The sequence below is a fragment of the Sinocyclocheilus rhinocerous genome, unplaced genomic scaffold (genome assembly GCF_001515625.1).
Source record: "Sinocyclocheilus rhinocerous isolate Xijiao unplaced genomic scaffold, SAMN03320098_v1.1 scaffold869, whole genome shotgun sequence".
Classification (NCBI taxonomy): Eukaryota; Metazoa; Chordata; class Actinopteri; order Cypriniformes; family Cyprinidae; genus Sinocyclocheilus; species Sinocyclocheilus rhinocerous.
In genome coordinates this window covers 2,044,255-2,058,531 of record NW_015653483.1, presented here as the reverse complement: position 1 = coordinate 2,058,531, position 14,277 = coordinate 2,044,255, and the positions used below count along the sequence as shown (strand labels likewise).

Here is a 14,277-nt window from a genome sequence, read left to right as displayed (position 1 = left end):
ATTACACATACATTTCTAACATGTAAATTATTGAAGCCAAATACTTACATTTCCCCAAGCTGTTTAGCTGTAGTACAGTATTCATAGGCTTAATCATGAAGCATACAGTGGCCCCACTTTTAACTCTCTCTTTATATTACCCTTATTGTAGATGGATGCACAGAGGAAGACAAGAGTAAGAAGTGCAGTCTGGGAGTACTACACAACCAACACCAGGGAAGGCAGTTTTTGTCAGAGCCCGTTATTCTTAATTTTGACATTAATTTTCATTTTTACACCAGACATATATATCGGTTCAAAATATCGTTTATCGGTCTACTTGATCTGTAATAATCGGTATCGGCATCGGCCCTGAAAAACACATATCGGTCAACCCCTACAGTGTGATGCTGTCTCCCGGCACGACGAGACAAAACCAATAAAACCCATTACAAACGAGGCATTTGTTGCATCCAGTGGGGACATAATTACTAGGGGTGGGTATCACGATACATGGCTCACGATACGATAATATCGCGATACAGCGATTCTGCGATAATCGATATATTGCTAGACAATTCTATAATGATACATCACGATATCTGTCTAACTATGAAATCAAAATGCCTGTGAAAAGGTTAAGTGCAAGTTTTTTCTCTTTATTCAAGTCCAAATTGTTAGAAAGCAGCACAAAAGTTCTGTAAATCAAATTTAATATGCTAAGGAAATTAATAATTTTATTCTTGGACTTACTAAAAGCTTACACTTTTTTTTGTGTGTAAACCAACACATTTAACTGCTTATCAACTTTATATATAGCCTATATATAAACCTGGTACATTTCAAAATTTACCTGGAGTGCTTTCTCAACCTTTTCTCTCCTCTCATCATAAAAACAGAGCCCCGCGCACATAACATGCAGGGGGGAAAAAAGCCATTCACATCGCGTCTTTTGCGCGCTCAGGTTCGTTATTTCAAATGTAGATGCGCGGCAAGCAAACACTCTCCACACTTCTGCACCACATTACGGCTCTGACGAGGTTTTGTTTCGTCGTCCATGCCATAGGTGCAGATGTTTCTGCCGGTTGGTGCCCTAACGCGCACTTGTGATATCTGAGAGAAAGGGGAGCATCCAGTTTTGTTGACGTAAAACTGGACGCGCCTGCGCCGCTCTCTCTCACTCATATAAGTGAGGGAAATTCACCTGCAATCCGAGCAGAGAGGTTAGGCTACTCACGGACTCAATATGCGCTCTGCAATAATAACGTGATCGATACCTACAGTCCACGCTGATAGCTGTTTCCGGGGCAGTTTTTTATCTCCATTAGGAAACAGTCCTCCATAAAATGCGTCACACAGCGTCACACACAGCGGGCTTGAGTGAGGAACGGCCCACGGCCCACTTTGTCCACTGTGAAAGCCGATCCGGCGATCCACAGCGCGAAGTTGATGTATTTCCTCAGTGACCAGCACGGATCAGCTCTAGGCATGACGAAGCGGATATCGTCCTCTTTTGGAAGGCCAAACTAAGTAGTTTCGCTTTCACAACGAAACACACAGCGTCTCCAATCCGAGCAGAGAGGTTAGGCTACTCACGGACTCAATATGCGCTCTGCAATAATAACGTGATCGATACCTACAGTCCACGCTGATAGCTGTTTCCGGGGCAGTTTTTTATCTCCATTTCCTTTTATCTCCATAAACATATATAGAGCAGTAGAGCTAATACAGTGGCTGGAAATGTGTTTATCCTTCAGTCCCTCGTGCTTCCCCATCTTCATAGAGAACGCTAGAGGTTTGACGATTGATCGCATCTTTTAGATGCTGGGAGCAGGGAAATCTACATAGAGCGCCTTATTGTAGTAATATATTGTAGTAAATTGTAGTATTATATTGTAGTAAAATATCAATATTTGCAGAGCTTGTAACACTCCAAAGAGAGAGAAAAAATTGAAATCGCATCATATGACCCCTTTAATTTAAAAGATCTTGTATAATATTACTTGCTGTGTTTGTTTGTTTGCTTGGGTTTTATTGTATTTATGTGATATTTGTATTTTTGTAATTGAGTTTTTGCCATGAAAATAGCCTCAGATGCTGACATGGCATTAAATAAAATTATACATCATCTACTACTACTTGAAAATTGTCCTTCATTGTCTACATTTAAGTTGGTGCAGTAACCATCTAATTATTTTTTTTTTATCCTCTCAAAATGTTTCACCAGGCAATGTGACACCAGCACACTATGATGAGCAGCAGAATTTCTTTGCACAAATCAAAGGACATAAGAGATGCATCCTCTTTCCTCCAGATCAGTTTGACTGCCTCTATCCTTACCCAGTTCATCATCCATGTGACAGACAGAGTCAGGTATTGTATGTTTGATAAAACTCTAGACCAGTTGTTCTCTATTATAGGTATGTGATATTACCCCAGAAGTTTACAGTCTAAAAACTATACATTTAAAAATGTTGCTGTATTGTGTGTCTAATAATCGATTGCATAGCCTACTTTGTACTTCAGCAATACAGCATGCAAACTAATGTTCAAGTAAACAATATTAACAAAAAAAAGCAAAATATTATATTCAACGGTTTCTGTCACATGACTTTTTCCACTCATCTGCCATTAGTAAGGCGAAATGATGGCAGTGAATACAAAAACATTAAACATAAACAGAGATGCCAAAAAATATGTTGATAATTGTTTGATTTATACTAGGTCCTAGAAAACATTTGTACAGATCTCAAGTTAGCACCGACTCTTCACAAATATTTAATCCGCAATTCTTCTCTGTATGTTGCTGGTATACCCAAATGGACTCTAGATTGAATGTTGTACAAATGTTGTTCCTGGAATGAAAGGTCTGAGAACCACTGGCTGAAAAACTTTGTTTTCAGACTCTTTAAGACTGTAACAATAACTTGCAAAATGTTCTTCAACATGTTTTTTTTTTTTTTTGCATTCATAGGTTGATTTTGAAAATCCAGATTATGACAAGTTTCCTAATTTCACAAATGCTGTTGGATATGAGGCTGTTTTGGGACCAGGTGATGTCTTATACATCCCAGTGTACTGGTAAGATTGCCTTCAAATACACAGAATAGATCGATCACAATGATTACTTTAAGATGAAATGTGTATTTCAGCCAGTCTGGCTCAACCAAATGGAGTTTGAGACGGAACTATCTGTTTGACCAACCAAAGGCAGACAGGATGAGTGCTTGGGAAAACCTGTTAGGAATATTCAGCAGGCCTCTGGCTCTCTGCCTTCATGGGCTGCTGACTTAGTTTCAAGCCTGTGAGAGTGACTCAGCCATGACGGCTTCGTCTTCCAACTCCTTGCTCCCCCTAGTCACTGGAGGGCAAAATGATGTCAACCAGCTGTGTAATTCTACAGTCCATACTTTTTCCTCATGGCTGCCTGAGTGTGAACACCTCTTTTCTTCTTTTAACCTAGTGTTACAGAAGGGCCTCCATTTGAATTAAAGAGCAAACACAGAACGTTGTACTATTTTCCAAATGTTCTCAGAGTTTCCTTGTGTGTATATCTGAACTCTAATTCGACACATGGACAAAGAGTGGTGCACAGGGGCATCATGCTGCATATGTTCTTTAAAATCAGGCACATGTTTCAAAAGTAAAGCTTGTTGCCCTGTAATGGTTCAAGTCTCTAAAAAACTTTCCAAACTGGTTTTCATTAGCTGTGTAAAAGTGCAGTTTATATGTGTAAAATGCACATCGTGTGCTTTGCATAAATGATTATATTAAGAGAACAATCACAGTGGCAGGTGTGGAAGGAATGTCCGGTGTGGGATTCAAATGGTTTTTCAGTTTGACTTTCCTGCAGGCATGGTGCTCTTATCTAAACTGTCTTCGTCATAAATAGCAATCGAATGTTATTGTATGTAAAAGCATTTGTGGAAGATTTTTTACGTGTTCATTCATTTTAAAGTAGTTTTAGAATATTTAGTTCTAAATTAATTTTCATATGAATTAGAAATGATAAAGCAATCCAAAAATGAGTGAACAAATATTTAAAGTCAATTATTTAAATTCATGAAATATATTTGTATACTCTACTGTTTAAAGGTTTGGGTCAGTAAGATTTTTTTAAATGTTTTTTTTAGGGAGCTTTATGCTCACTTAGGTTGCATTCATTTGATTATAAATTACAGTAAGAACAGAAATTCTATGAAATATAACTATTTAAAATAATTGTTTTTTTTGTTTGTTTGTTTTATTTTAATATAATTTAAAACGTAATTTATTCCTGTGATGGCAAAGCTGAATTTTCAGCATCCATTACTCCAGCTTTCAGTGTCACACGAGAAATCCTTCAGAAATCATTCTAATATGCTGATTTGGTGCTCAAGAAACATTGATTATTGTTTTTCTATTTTTTTGTGGAAACACAATGTTTGTGGTGATGTTTTTTTTTTTAGGATTCTTTGATGAATAGAGTTCAAAATAACAGAATTTATTTGAAATAGAAATCTTATGTAACAATGTGAAAGTCCTTACTGTCACATTTGAGCAATTTAATGCGTTCTTGCTGAATAAGTGTTAATTTCTTTAAAAAAAAACCCTTAATGACCCCAAAACCTTTGCATAATACTGTATAGGTTTATGAAATTATCTTAAATGATAAATGCATGCATTTTTTACTTGATAAAGGTGGCATCACATTGAGTCCCTGTTAAATGGAGGAGTGACCATCACAGTAAACTTCTGGTACAAGGTATGCTTTTGCATCACCATCTCATCCACTGTCTTATTTGTAAACATGATATATCTTAGCACCAATCAACCAATATTGTGCAAAATATTTCCAGGGGGCACCCACTCCAAAGAGGATAGAGTACCCTTTGAAAGCTCATCAGAAAGTGGCCATAATGAGGAACATAGAGAAGATGTTGGGAGAGGCCTTGGGGGACCCGCATGAGGTACAGAGAAGTAGAACAGTCAATCAAAGCCTTTTCCGTTTTTAGGTCCTCAGATATGAATAATGCATTAAGGAATTCCCTGTGCATTTTGACCTTGACAATAACCTAATTACAAGTATATTTGTGGCTAACCTGCTTTAAACCTGAATAAAATTGTGCATGCCTACATTTGACTGTGACTAGAGCAAAAATTAATAACCTTTTTTCTTCTTCCACTACTTTAATTGTTTAATGTAAGTTTGTTCTGCAGGTCTTAAAATGTCCTAATTCGCCTTTCCACAAATTAAGGCCTTAAAAAGGGTTGATCAGCTTTTTTCGAAAGCTTGATTGTCTTTATGGGGTGCAGTGTAACGTGTTCATGCTTCGTTTAAAAAAAAAAACACATTATTTTCACATATTTTACCTTTATTCTACACCGCTGTTTCCATTCTCGTCAAAACGGTCTGTTGAGTTCCTGGTTCTATGAACATTATTTTCACATATTTTACCTTTATTCTACACCGCTGTTTCCATTCTCGTCAAACCGGTCTGTTGAGTTCCTGGTTCTATGAAGCCCCTCCCTCAGAAATACGCAATGGCCTCTGATTGGTTAGCGGGCTCAGTGTGTTTGTGATTCGCTAACCGCCGTTGTCCGAAAACGTCACGCCCCCCTTACCATTATGGGTAGTTGCGTGTTCCCGGGGGCGGGGTTTATGTAAACATCGGGTTAGTGAAGTCACAAACCCAGGAAGAAGCTCGTAGTCCCTACCAGCCGTTTTTTGTAGTCCTTGAACAGCGATTTCTTTAAAAGAAAATATCTCCCTTTGCATTGAACTCTGAGCGTCGTAACTTTGCATGCGTTGTTTATGCTCTAACAGCAACATTACACACTAACTAAAGTTCAAAAAGTGAAATCATAAGCAACCACCCCTTTAAATCAGAGCAGAAAGTCTTAAATTCTTAAGGTCATGCCTGGCAGATTTGTTCTTGTATTAATCATGAAATATTGTTTGAAACAATTTCACAAAAAACTTAAGTCATTTTGCTTCTCATATTCTAGTGATCGGGAGCTGAGGTATTCAAGATTTTTTTTTTTATCCCTTGTTTTCAACAGGTTGGTCCATTGCTGAACATGATGATCAAGGGCAGATATGATCATGGACTGAGTTAATGGCCTGAGCTGAACTCTCTTTAGTGTGCTGCTAAGAAGGTCTGTTGATATGTATGTGTGGATATGAGTATATGCTTGTGTGTACATTCAGACTGTTGAAACAGACTGTTGCCAGTGCATGGCAGTATTTTGGCAGTATAAAGACTTCCGCCTTTTGTCTGTTTTCAACTATAGCTAGTTCTATGTTGGTGTAAGAGGAAAACCACTGATGAGGAATCTTAAGTTGATCTCTCCTTAACAAGTCCTTAAATTCATATGTGTGCAGCATTACATGCTAAAAAATAGACGAATGCATTAGCAGAGCCTGTAAAGCACTTTTACACCACCCAGAGCACCTGTTGTCAGGTTTTGTCCCATGTTGGGACAAAGAAGGTGCCATATGTCATGATTAAACTCCTGTGGTTGAGTCCGTGCTGTGAAACTGGCAGCGTGCCTCGAGCATATCCACAAAGGAGGATGATTTACAACTTGAAACCTAACCATCAGCTCATTGACGGTTTTAAACTGTTGATATTACCATGATTTGATGGTGTTTTTTGTTTGCTTTTGAATTTGATCTCATGGATTAACAGTGTTTCTGTTAGGATAGAGGTAATGCAGAATACAATGGTCAGCCACAATGTTTTTAAAACAAAGGATTTCTTATCCTTTGGTAGCTGACTCACTGAATTAAAATGTGCATTTGTTATTATTATTATTTTTTTTAGGTAAGTGTACATTAAGGCAAATGTTTTAGTTTCTTGATGTTATATTTTTCAGTGAAACATTCTATGGTACCATTTCTGTAAGGATTGTAATTTAGAACAAACTACACTTGCCAAGTGTTAGCCGTTTCTATGAATTGAAAGGAAATAAAAGATTTTGAATAGTTTGGTCTAATTTTAAGTCTTTGAAAATGCAGTTCAACTAATTCTTTTTTAATTGCAACTTAGTTTTTATTCTGTTAATTACAGTTTTTGTTGTTAAAATTAGTGCATTTAAGATACAAAATGTGTGTGCTAAATGCTGAAAATGATTTAGTTTTTCACTTTTGTTCAGGGAAGAAAGCAAACAACACAAATGGCCACTTTAATTCTTTAAATGTATACAGTGTTTCAAAGTTTTCTTCATTACATAAACCTATTGGTATATCATGGACTTGTATCAGCTGACTTTATATTTTGCCAAAATGTCAAACAGTGTACCATCAATGATAGTAGTCATCTATCATAAATTGCCTATCATCACGGACACAAAATATGAAATAAATCATAACTCTGGGAACATTTGTCTTGTTACAGGCATTCTTACAAAGATTACAGAATATAAAATTCTGACAAGATTATTTTGAGGTGTTTGGCCTTTCACAGACATGTCTTTTGTCTTTAAAAGAATAATTGAACCGGTGTTCTAGCATTGTTTAACATGTGCTTTAGAGCATGATCTAAGTTGTGTAAGAATGTAAGCGAACGGAACCTGTTACTTCAAAGACTATCTGCATGATCTTTTGATTTCTGTAGTTCTCAGTACTGATTTCTGAGTGGCTTAAAGTGGTTTTGTCTGTTCTTCTAGTCTTTAAATTAAAACATGTTTTCTTTTCTCACCTTTGTCTTTAGATGTGTATATTCCTCCACACGAAAATTAATTTATTCTTTAAACACAACCTCATTATTCTCTTCAGTGTACTTATAAAGGTAGAAAAATCTGTTTTCAAAACCATTTTAAGTAGTTTAAAAGCATTTAAAATAGACAATTGAGAAATGACAACATTCAAACAACATTTACTAGTTCCTTTCAAAAACATCAGTCCTTGAAAAATAATGTTAATATATTTGAATCTAATCACTGCACTTCAGTTTCAGGGTCATGGAGGTGACTGGTAATGTAGACAGCGGATACTGTGATTCTATGGCAAAGACAACATGGTTTACATGTAAATGGGGTACATCAAGCACAAACAAATCTCAAATACTGGTGTAATATGGATATGACAATACAATTGTTAATAATGAACACAAAGCACATCCATTACTAAAACTATGCAAAGCAATTACACAATATAGACAAAAGAGTAACTCTAGAAAGTTTGCAGACGAAGCTTTGGTCTATCCAAAGCTTGTCCAGTGTATATGATGAGCTTAAACCCGAATTAACAGGCAGACAGTGAACTGCATCTCAAATCAACGGTCACACAGACCCTGCTATTCTATAGTTTCTGTAGGAACATAATATGGAGTCTTTTTATTTCTGTATATGAAAATAAACACACAATGCAAAATACAAACACTGATGTTCCAACTGTTTCCTGCCACCGAAAATGAGCTAAACTGGTTGTTTTTATAACAAAACAACCACTTAGCGGAACATTTCAATGACTTTCAGTAAAATGATGTGTAAAACAGGGTTTGGCTTAAAGAAAACAGTCAAATGCAAACACCTTCATGTTTGTAGGTATAGCTTAAGGTTTTAGTAAAAAGTAGTTAAAAAAATAAATAGAGTAACATATAAGGACTCGAAAAAAGAGACCTGCTGGGAGATTACACAGATCAGCAAATCAATTCAAACATCAAAACTCCACCATGTATGTAAATGGACACACGTTTAGACCAAGATACATTTAAATAAAAACTAAATCATTTGTTTCCAGTCACAGATAACCAGACACAAATATCAAAAACATGGAGGGTTGACTGAATGGTCCATCAGCAAGATGCCTTTCATCAATGAAAGCGGTATTTGCGTGCTGGTTTGAGACTAACATAAGTCTTCTTCATGTCATCTGGTTCTTCTTTCTTGACTAGATGGTAACGCTCTCCCTTTGTGGTGACCACCTGACTGCCGTGATAGCGCACCAGTTTCTTAGGAGCCTGCAGATGACCATATAGGAAGTGGAAAGAATTAATATCTACATAATTCATCGATGTTATACAATGCGATCACTGAAAACATACATCTTTTGGAGTGACTGGTCTGTGCACTTTCTTGTCTTCTTCACTATCAACCAGCATGTACCTGCGGGTCCAAACATTTGATTAGGCATTTTTTTTCAGCTTGCAGTGACATCCAATATAAAAAGTGAGATCAAGGTAACAACTCACTTTTCTAAAATGCTTGCTTTAAGTTTCTGATCAACTTCAGCCGAAACAGTTTTCCCTTGGTTTGCCTGAAAACACAATTTTAAGGCATCAGTGTTATTTTAGTATTATCTATATACTATTATAGTATTAGTTAATATTTTGAATTAACTTTTATTTTTATATTATAATTTTTTTATTGTAATTTTAGTTAAAGTTATAATACTTTTGTACTTATGTACAAAAAACCCACACTTTTTTTTTTACTTTTTAGCTTCAATTTATTTTTATTTGTTTTAGTAATTTTAATACTTACACTTTTTTTGTTTTGACAAATATATGACTAAACATTTTTCATTTTCGTTTAATTTCTATCTAAATCTAATATTTATATTTTATTTTAGCCTCATTTCAATTAACGAACATTATTTTTAACAGTTTTATTTATAATCTGGACCGATTTGCAACAAAATATCCCTACAATATCTTTCAAATATAAAAAACATTAATCTTGAATAACAGTTAAGGGCAAAAAAAATATTTATAGATAATTGTATCTATAATTTAAGTTTTATGATGTTAAATTACTTCAGTGAAAGGAGCTACAAATGAACTTACATCAAGAGACGTTGAGCACTTAAGCTGGACATCTCCCTCAATAATGAGACGAACAGCTTCCTCCACGTCTCCTTTAGCAATCGACAATGCACTTCTGGCCTCAGACACACTGCATTTAGGAAACATCTCAAGAAGATGTTGCTCCTGTTTGTCCCACGATGATTCACTAACCTGAAAACACATTTCCAAACATATATTCACTTGCCAACCAGCTGGCCATCATCTGGTACGTTGTGAATGTGCTTGAAAGGCCATTACCTGAGCTGTGGCTCCCTCTGCTTGTAATGTGAGGTTGTGTGTCTTTTCTCTTGAACCTCCATGGGTTAAAGAAGTGCTTTCTGAGAGGGGAAATTTACCTTCCTCTGTTTTCATCTCTCCAGATTCTTAAACAGACACAAATCACATTTCAGTGTGCAGGACATTTTCTTGTTTCTTCACATAAGTGCCTTTGTCCTGTGCACCTGCTAATAGTCATTCAGGTTCGCGGGGGTGGGAGGTGTTTTTATGGTTGATCTTTTTTTTTGGGGGACAAAATCAAATGTATCTAATATAATATAATATAATATAATATAATAATAAATGCAACATCTGTTATGAAAGGAAAATTACCTGTATCCCGGGCTGAGGCCAACTTTGATGCCAGATTAAACATAATCTCACAAACTTTGACACTATAAGAAAAAAAAAAATTACCAACAGTCAAAAATGCATGAAAATATGATACAATTTTAATACAAAATAATTGCAAATCTCAGTAGGACTAAACTTGCAAGACATCAGCCCACAGTTACCTGTCAATATCTGAGAAACCAGGAATGTAGGCCTCCAACATTTCAACAAACACCTCTACATCAAAGTTTTCCTCCACACTTTCTTGAGATCCCAAATCTTCTAGCACCCCAGTGATGTACGACAAAATCACATCATCTAGAGTACTAATCAAAAATAAAAAAACACGTCACTGGTATATTTTCATGATTGAGGAGAAAAAAAAAACTTTAATTAAAGGTATGAAGTGACACGCCCTCACCTCAGATCCGCGTGAGGAATATATGACAAAATGAAGTCGTTCAGCGCGTCGTGGATTCTTTTTTGAAGATCCATCCTACATGCAGTCGAATTAAAAAGGTGAAGAGAGAACAAAGAAGAAATGACAACTTATTAGAGAAGCTTTAATGCAGGTATGTTTCAGAAAACAAACACGAGGCTACAGAACTGTGGCGGCAGAATGCTGGAGATTGTGCTCAACATCAACTGATATCAAAGTGAAGGTTAATCAAACCAGAAGAGTCTGTATAATTTTGGTTCTCAGCAGTTTCAAATCCTGCAAAAAGTTAAAACAAATTTCTTTCTTATGCAAGGCCTAAATAGTCCAAAAACAGATTTTTGTTTTGCGTGCTTCGACGTCGATGCGGATTCAGTGCACTTATTTAAATTACCCCAAAAATTTTTTACGTGTTGGAAAACATGTTTGCAAAACGGCAACGCTTGCACGCGATCTCCACACATTGTTTTGGCGTTTAATCATATGATTGTACAATCAATCAATCTTATGGTTAACATTTTAGAAACACGGTGGACAAATTATATGCATTCATCCGCTGTCAATAGAAGCATTTGATCCCGATATCATGGTTTGTTTATCTGTGCTCAGTTGGGCAGCCGATGGCTAACTAGCATAGTCCTATAACATGCGCAAAGAGCTTCAGACGTTCATCTCACCTTTGGATCAAACCGCACAACTAACAGAATAAAAAGAAAACAAAAACCCGCTCGTAAAAATTTAAAACTTGTGTTGGCAAGCTGGCAATAAATCGTAAAATGTTTTGCTAATTCACTAGCCCTGCGCGCGGTCGCTGAGGTTCAAAACATTTGACGTCACGTCCGCTTTAATGTAAACACACCCTCGTGTCACTTGTTTTGATTGCATGCATTTACAGAGTTACAAACGCATTTTATTATCTTTATTCACTATTCTGCTGTATGATACAGTTTATTTAGCATTCAGTGTATAGACCTGTGCCATAGTACAGAACATGGAGTTCAAATGTGACTACCCGATGATGCATTACATGTATTGATTTTGTGCTTCTATAGTTGAATGTGATTATGATCGCTGTGATTACTAAGTTGTAGTTGTGATATATTTTAATAGAACACTTGTTTTATGTCATCATCTCATACACAAACAAAGGCCAAGGTAAGTCACCCATAGCAAACAATTTTTTTTATTGTCAACCAATTGCAAGTAGATATTGAACAATGTTTTGTATAACGATACGGAGTAATTTTAGGTTTGAGTGTCAGAGAACAATGCAAATTTTCATTGTTTTATTTCTACAGTACATTTGTCACAATGATAAATAAAAATTGGACTACAGCATTAAAAACAAATGTAAATAAAATATATGATGGATATTTTATGCATAATAATAATAATAATAATAATAATAATAAAACAAACTAAATATTTTATATAACGAATAATATTAAAATAATATTTTATATAAATTAATACATTTAATAATAAACATATATTAGAAATATTTTTATTTACAGATACATACACAATTTTTTTTATTGCTAGCATAACTACTTCTATAATAATAGTAATAATTGTATTATTATTGTTCTCATCATTGTGCAAAAACTATTATAAATAGTTTATTTTTAGTTACATTTGTTTTTATTGCTTGCATAATTAATTACTACTATAATAATTTTATTTGTCATTACATTTTTGTGGTTGTACATAGCAAATTATTTTTTATCTCTGTTGTCTGTTTTGACTCCTTTTAGGTCAAAATACAATCGGTTTCTCACTTGAGAATGAATGGCTGTAATGTGAATTGAGAAATTTTTGCAAATAATACAATGAATTAGGTACTTTACCTGTGAAACACTGTTGTTTTCTGTTAAATGTGATCTAGCAAAGGATGTCACTTATCAGTAGACCCGATACTGATTGAGTAAAAGTAAGTAAGAATATCAGGGAAAAAAAATCAAAAATCTGTTATTGATCTGTCTCTAATAGCAAGTACTGTCTGTGGAGTTTTACTGATCTTTTATAAGGCCCTTCCGCACATACGTCAGCATCTGTTAGCGCACATATAAGGGGTAAAGAGAGATCTTTTATAAGGCCCTTCCTCACATACGTCAGCATCTGTTAGTGCACATATAAGGGGTAAAGAGAGCTCCAGTGTTATTACACTAGTGTATGCTGTCACGCCTCCTGATTACAAATTGGTTTCATAGATGTTTAGCGCTGCATAATTAATGCTTTATCGAGTGTGTGTTTTATCCAGCTGCACGGTTTCATTATTAGTACGGGAAATACAGTACATGAGGCTGATAATGAGTCTAGGAGAAGACGTCTCATCTTGGCTGGACTTTATTTAACCCTCTTGGGTCAGTGGCATGTAGAATTGTCTTACAAACTGAGTGCATGAATGAAACCCATCCCTATTCCTTATATATATATATATATATATATATACACAGTCAGTAAGTATATAATAAGAATATAGCGGTGTATTTATTTAGACTTAATTCCGGACTTGTTAATGAAGTTGGCAACAAAAAAACAGCCTATTTGTATGGATAGTAGATGCTAGCTTTTAATGCATCAGATAATATGCATTCTTAATTATAAATGCAAATGACTTATTCATAGGAAAAAAGGCTATAGGGTAAGATCTTGATGTAAGTTACATATTCTAGAGGTGAATTAAAGCAGTACATTTGTATTTTTACTGGGTGAAGGGAAGTAAATAAAGAGGCTAATTGTCACTAAGAATGGGCTATGTTGTCACAGTGGCATTTCATGAAACCGTAAAAATATAAATGGTAACATACAATGAAGTTGTAATAAATTAATAGTTTAAAATAAAAAATATGACAACTTGGATTTAAAAATATTTCCTGACCTGTAATGAAAAATGTTTAATGGTTAATGTTCCATTTAAAATCTACCTAGTTCTATTGTGGTCTATTGTTACCAGCAGCTATAGAAAAATATCACGGTGCTTTCATTTTAGTTTGTGGGATAAATTGTGATATAGATTTGGAGATATATTGAAAATGTTTGGTGAGATTCACGGTGTGAACACTAGGTGGCTGCATTGAGTCATGATACACGTTTGCATCGTTACTGTTGACTTTAACAGAAACATTGAAGCAGTTCATAAATCGGGAAATGTAAAATCAGTTTCTCAACAGTATCACATTTAGTTTTTATGGGGTTTACAGACATTTTTTATTTTCTAGTTTCTGCATGTTCGTTTTGTATTGCGTCTAGAAATAGAATTTAGCTGATTTTCCTACAGAAAAAAATATTTTAATTTATTTAATATAATATTGCTTATTTATTTTCTTAAATACTCAAATGAATGGATATAATTTATTTTGCATTATATAATTTATTTTTTCTTTTAATATAAAAATGCTGTTTGAGTTATGGATATACAAAATTATCTAATTTTGTAAAAGACAAAACATTAGGTTGTACTACTTTATTTTTTAAACTTTC

General features: G+C 34.9%; 2 protein-coding genes and 2 long non-coding RNA genes across 4 annotated transcripts in view; 2 read left to right on the top strand and 2 right to left on the bottom strand.

Moving 5' to 3' along the window:
• Positions 1 to 465, bottom strand: part of LOC107716348 (uncharacterized) — a 15,063-nt gene extending 14,598 nt beyond the window's left edge. Inside the window, exon 1 of the long non-coding RNA XR_001637195.1 lies at positions 381 to 465. This is a non-coding gene — a long non-coding RNA (uncharacterized LOC107716348). The remainder of the gene's footprint in view (positions 1 to 380) is intronic.
• Positions 1 to 6,534, top strand: part of LOC107716346 (hypoxia-inducible factor 1-alpha inhibitor-like) — a 16,204-nt gene extending 9,670 nt beyond the window's left edge. The window contains exons 4-8 of the mRNA XM_016522757.1: positions 2,207 to 2,352; positions 2,954 to 3,060; positions 4,660 to 4,723; positions 4,818 to 4,928; positions 6,022 to 6,534. Of these exons, the coding sequence (XP_016378243.1) occupies positions 2,207 to 2,352; positions 2,954 to 3,060; positions 4,660 to 4,723; positions 4,818 to 4,928; positions 6,022 to 6,078 (485 nt within the window). The 3' untranslated portion in view covers positions 6,079 to 6,534. The remainder of the gene's footprint in view (positions 1 to 2,206; positions 2,353 to 2,953; positions 3,061 to 4,659; positions 4,724 to 4,817; positions 4,929 to 6,021) is intronic.
• Positions 6,535 to 6,615: 81 nt separating this feature from the next.
• LOC107716345 (CUE domain-containing protein 2) lies at positions 6,616 to 11,624 on the bottom strand. Its single transcript, XM_016522756.1, has 9 exons — positions 11,472 to 11,624; positions 10,780 to 10,853; positions 10,541 to 10,684; positions 10,359 to 10,420; positions 10,008 to 10,132; positions 9,750 to 9,920; positions 9,156 to 9,220; positions 9,009 to 9,069; positions 6,616 to 8,924 (listed from the first exon to the last, which is right to left on the bottom strand). The coding sequence occupies exons 2-9, from the start codon at positions 10,851 to 10,853 to the stop codon at positions 8,778 to 8,780; spliced, it is 849 nt and encodes a 282-aa protein (XP_016378242.1). The 5' UTR covers positions 11,472 to 11,624; the 3' UTR covers positions 6,616 to 8,777.
• LOC107716347 (uncharacterized) overlaps positions 10,851 to 14,277 on the top strand; it is a 66,830-nt gene continuing 63,403 nt past the window's right edge. The window contains exon 1 of the long non-coding RNA XR_001637194.1: positions 10,851 to 10,930. This is a non-coding gene — a long non-coding RNA (uncharacterized LOC107716347). The remainder of the gene's footprint in view (positions 10,931 to 14,277) is intronic.

Bases quoted from the DNA above. Each gene is read 5' to 3' on its own strand.
- LOC107716345 (XM_016522756.1), bottom strand. From the start codon at position 10,853: ATGGATCTTCAAAAAAGAATCCACGACGCGCTGAACGACTTCATTTTG. The intron at 9,221-9,749 runs GTAAGTTCATTT...TTGTGTTTTCAG, and splicing joins AGTGCTCAACGTCTCTTGAT to GCAAACCAAGGGAAAACTGT. The intron at 9,070-9,155 runs GTGAGTTGTTAC...TTGGACCCGCAG, and splicing joins AAAGCAAGCATTTTAGAAAA to GTACATGCTGGTTGATAGTG.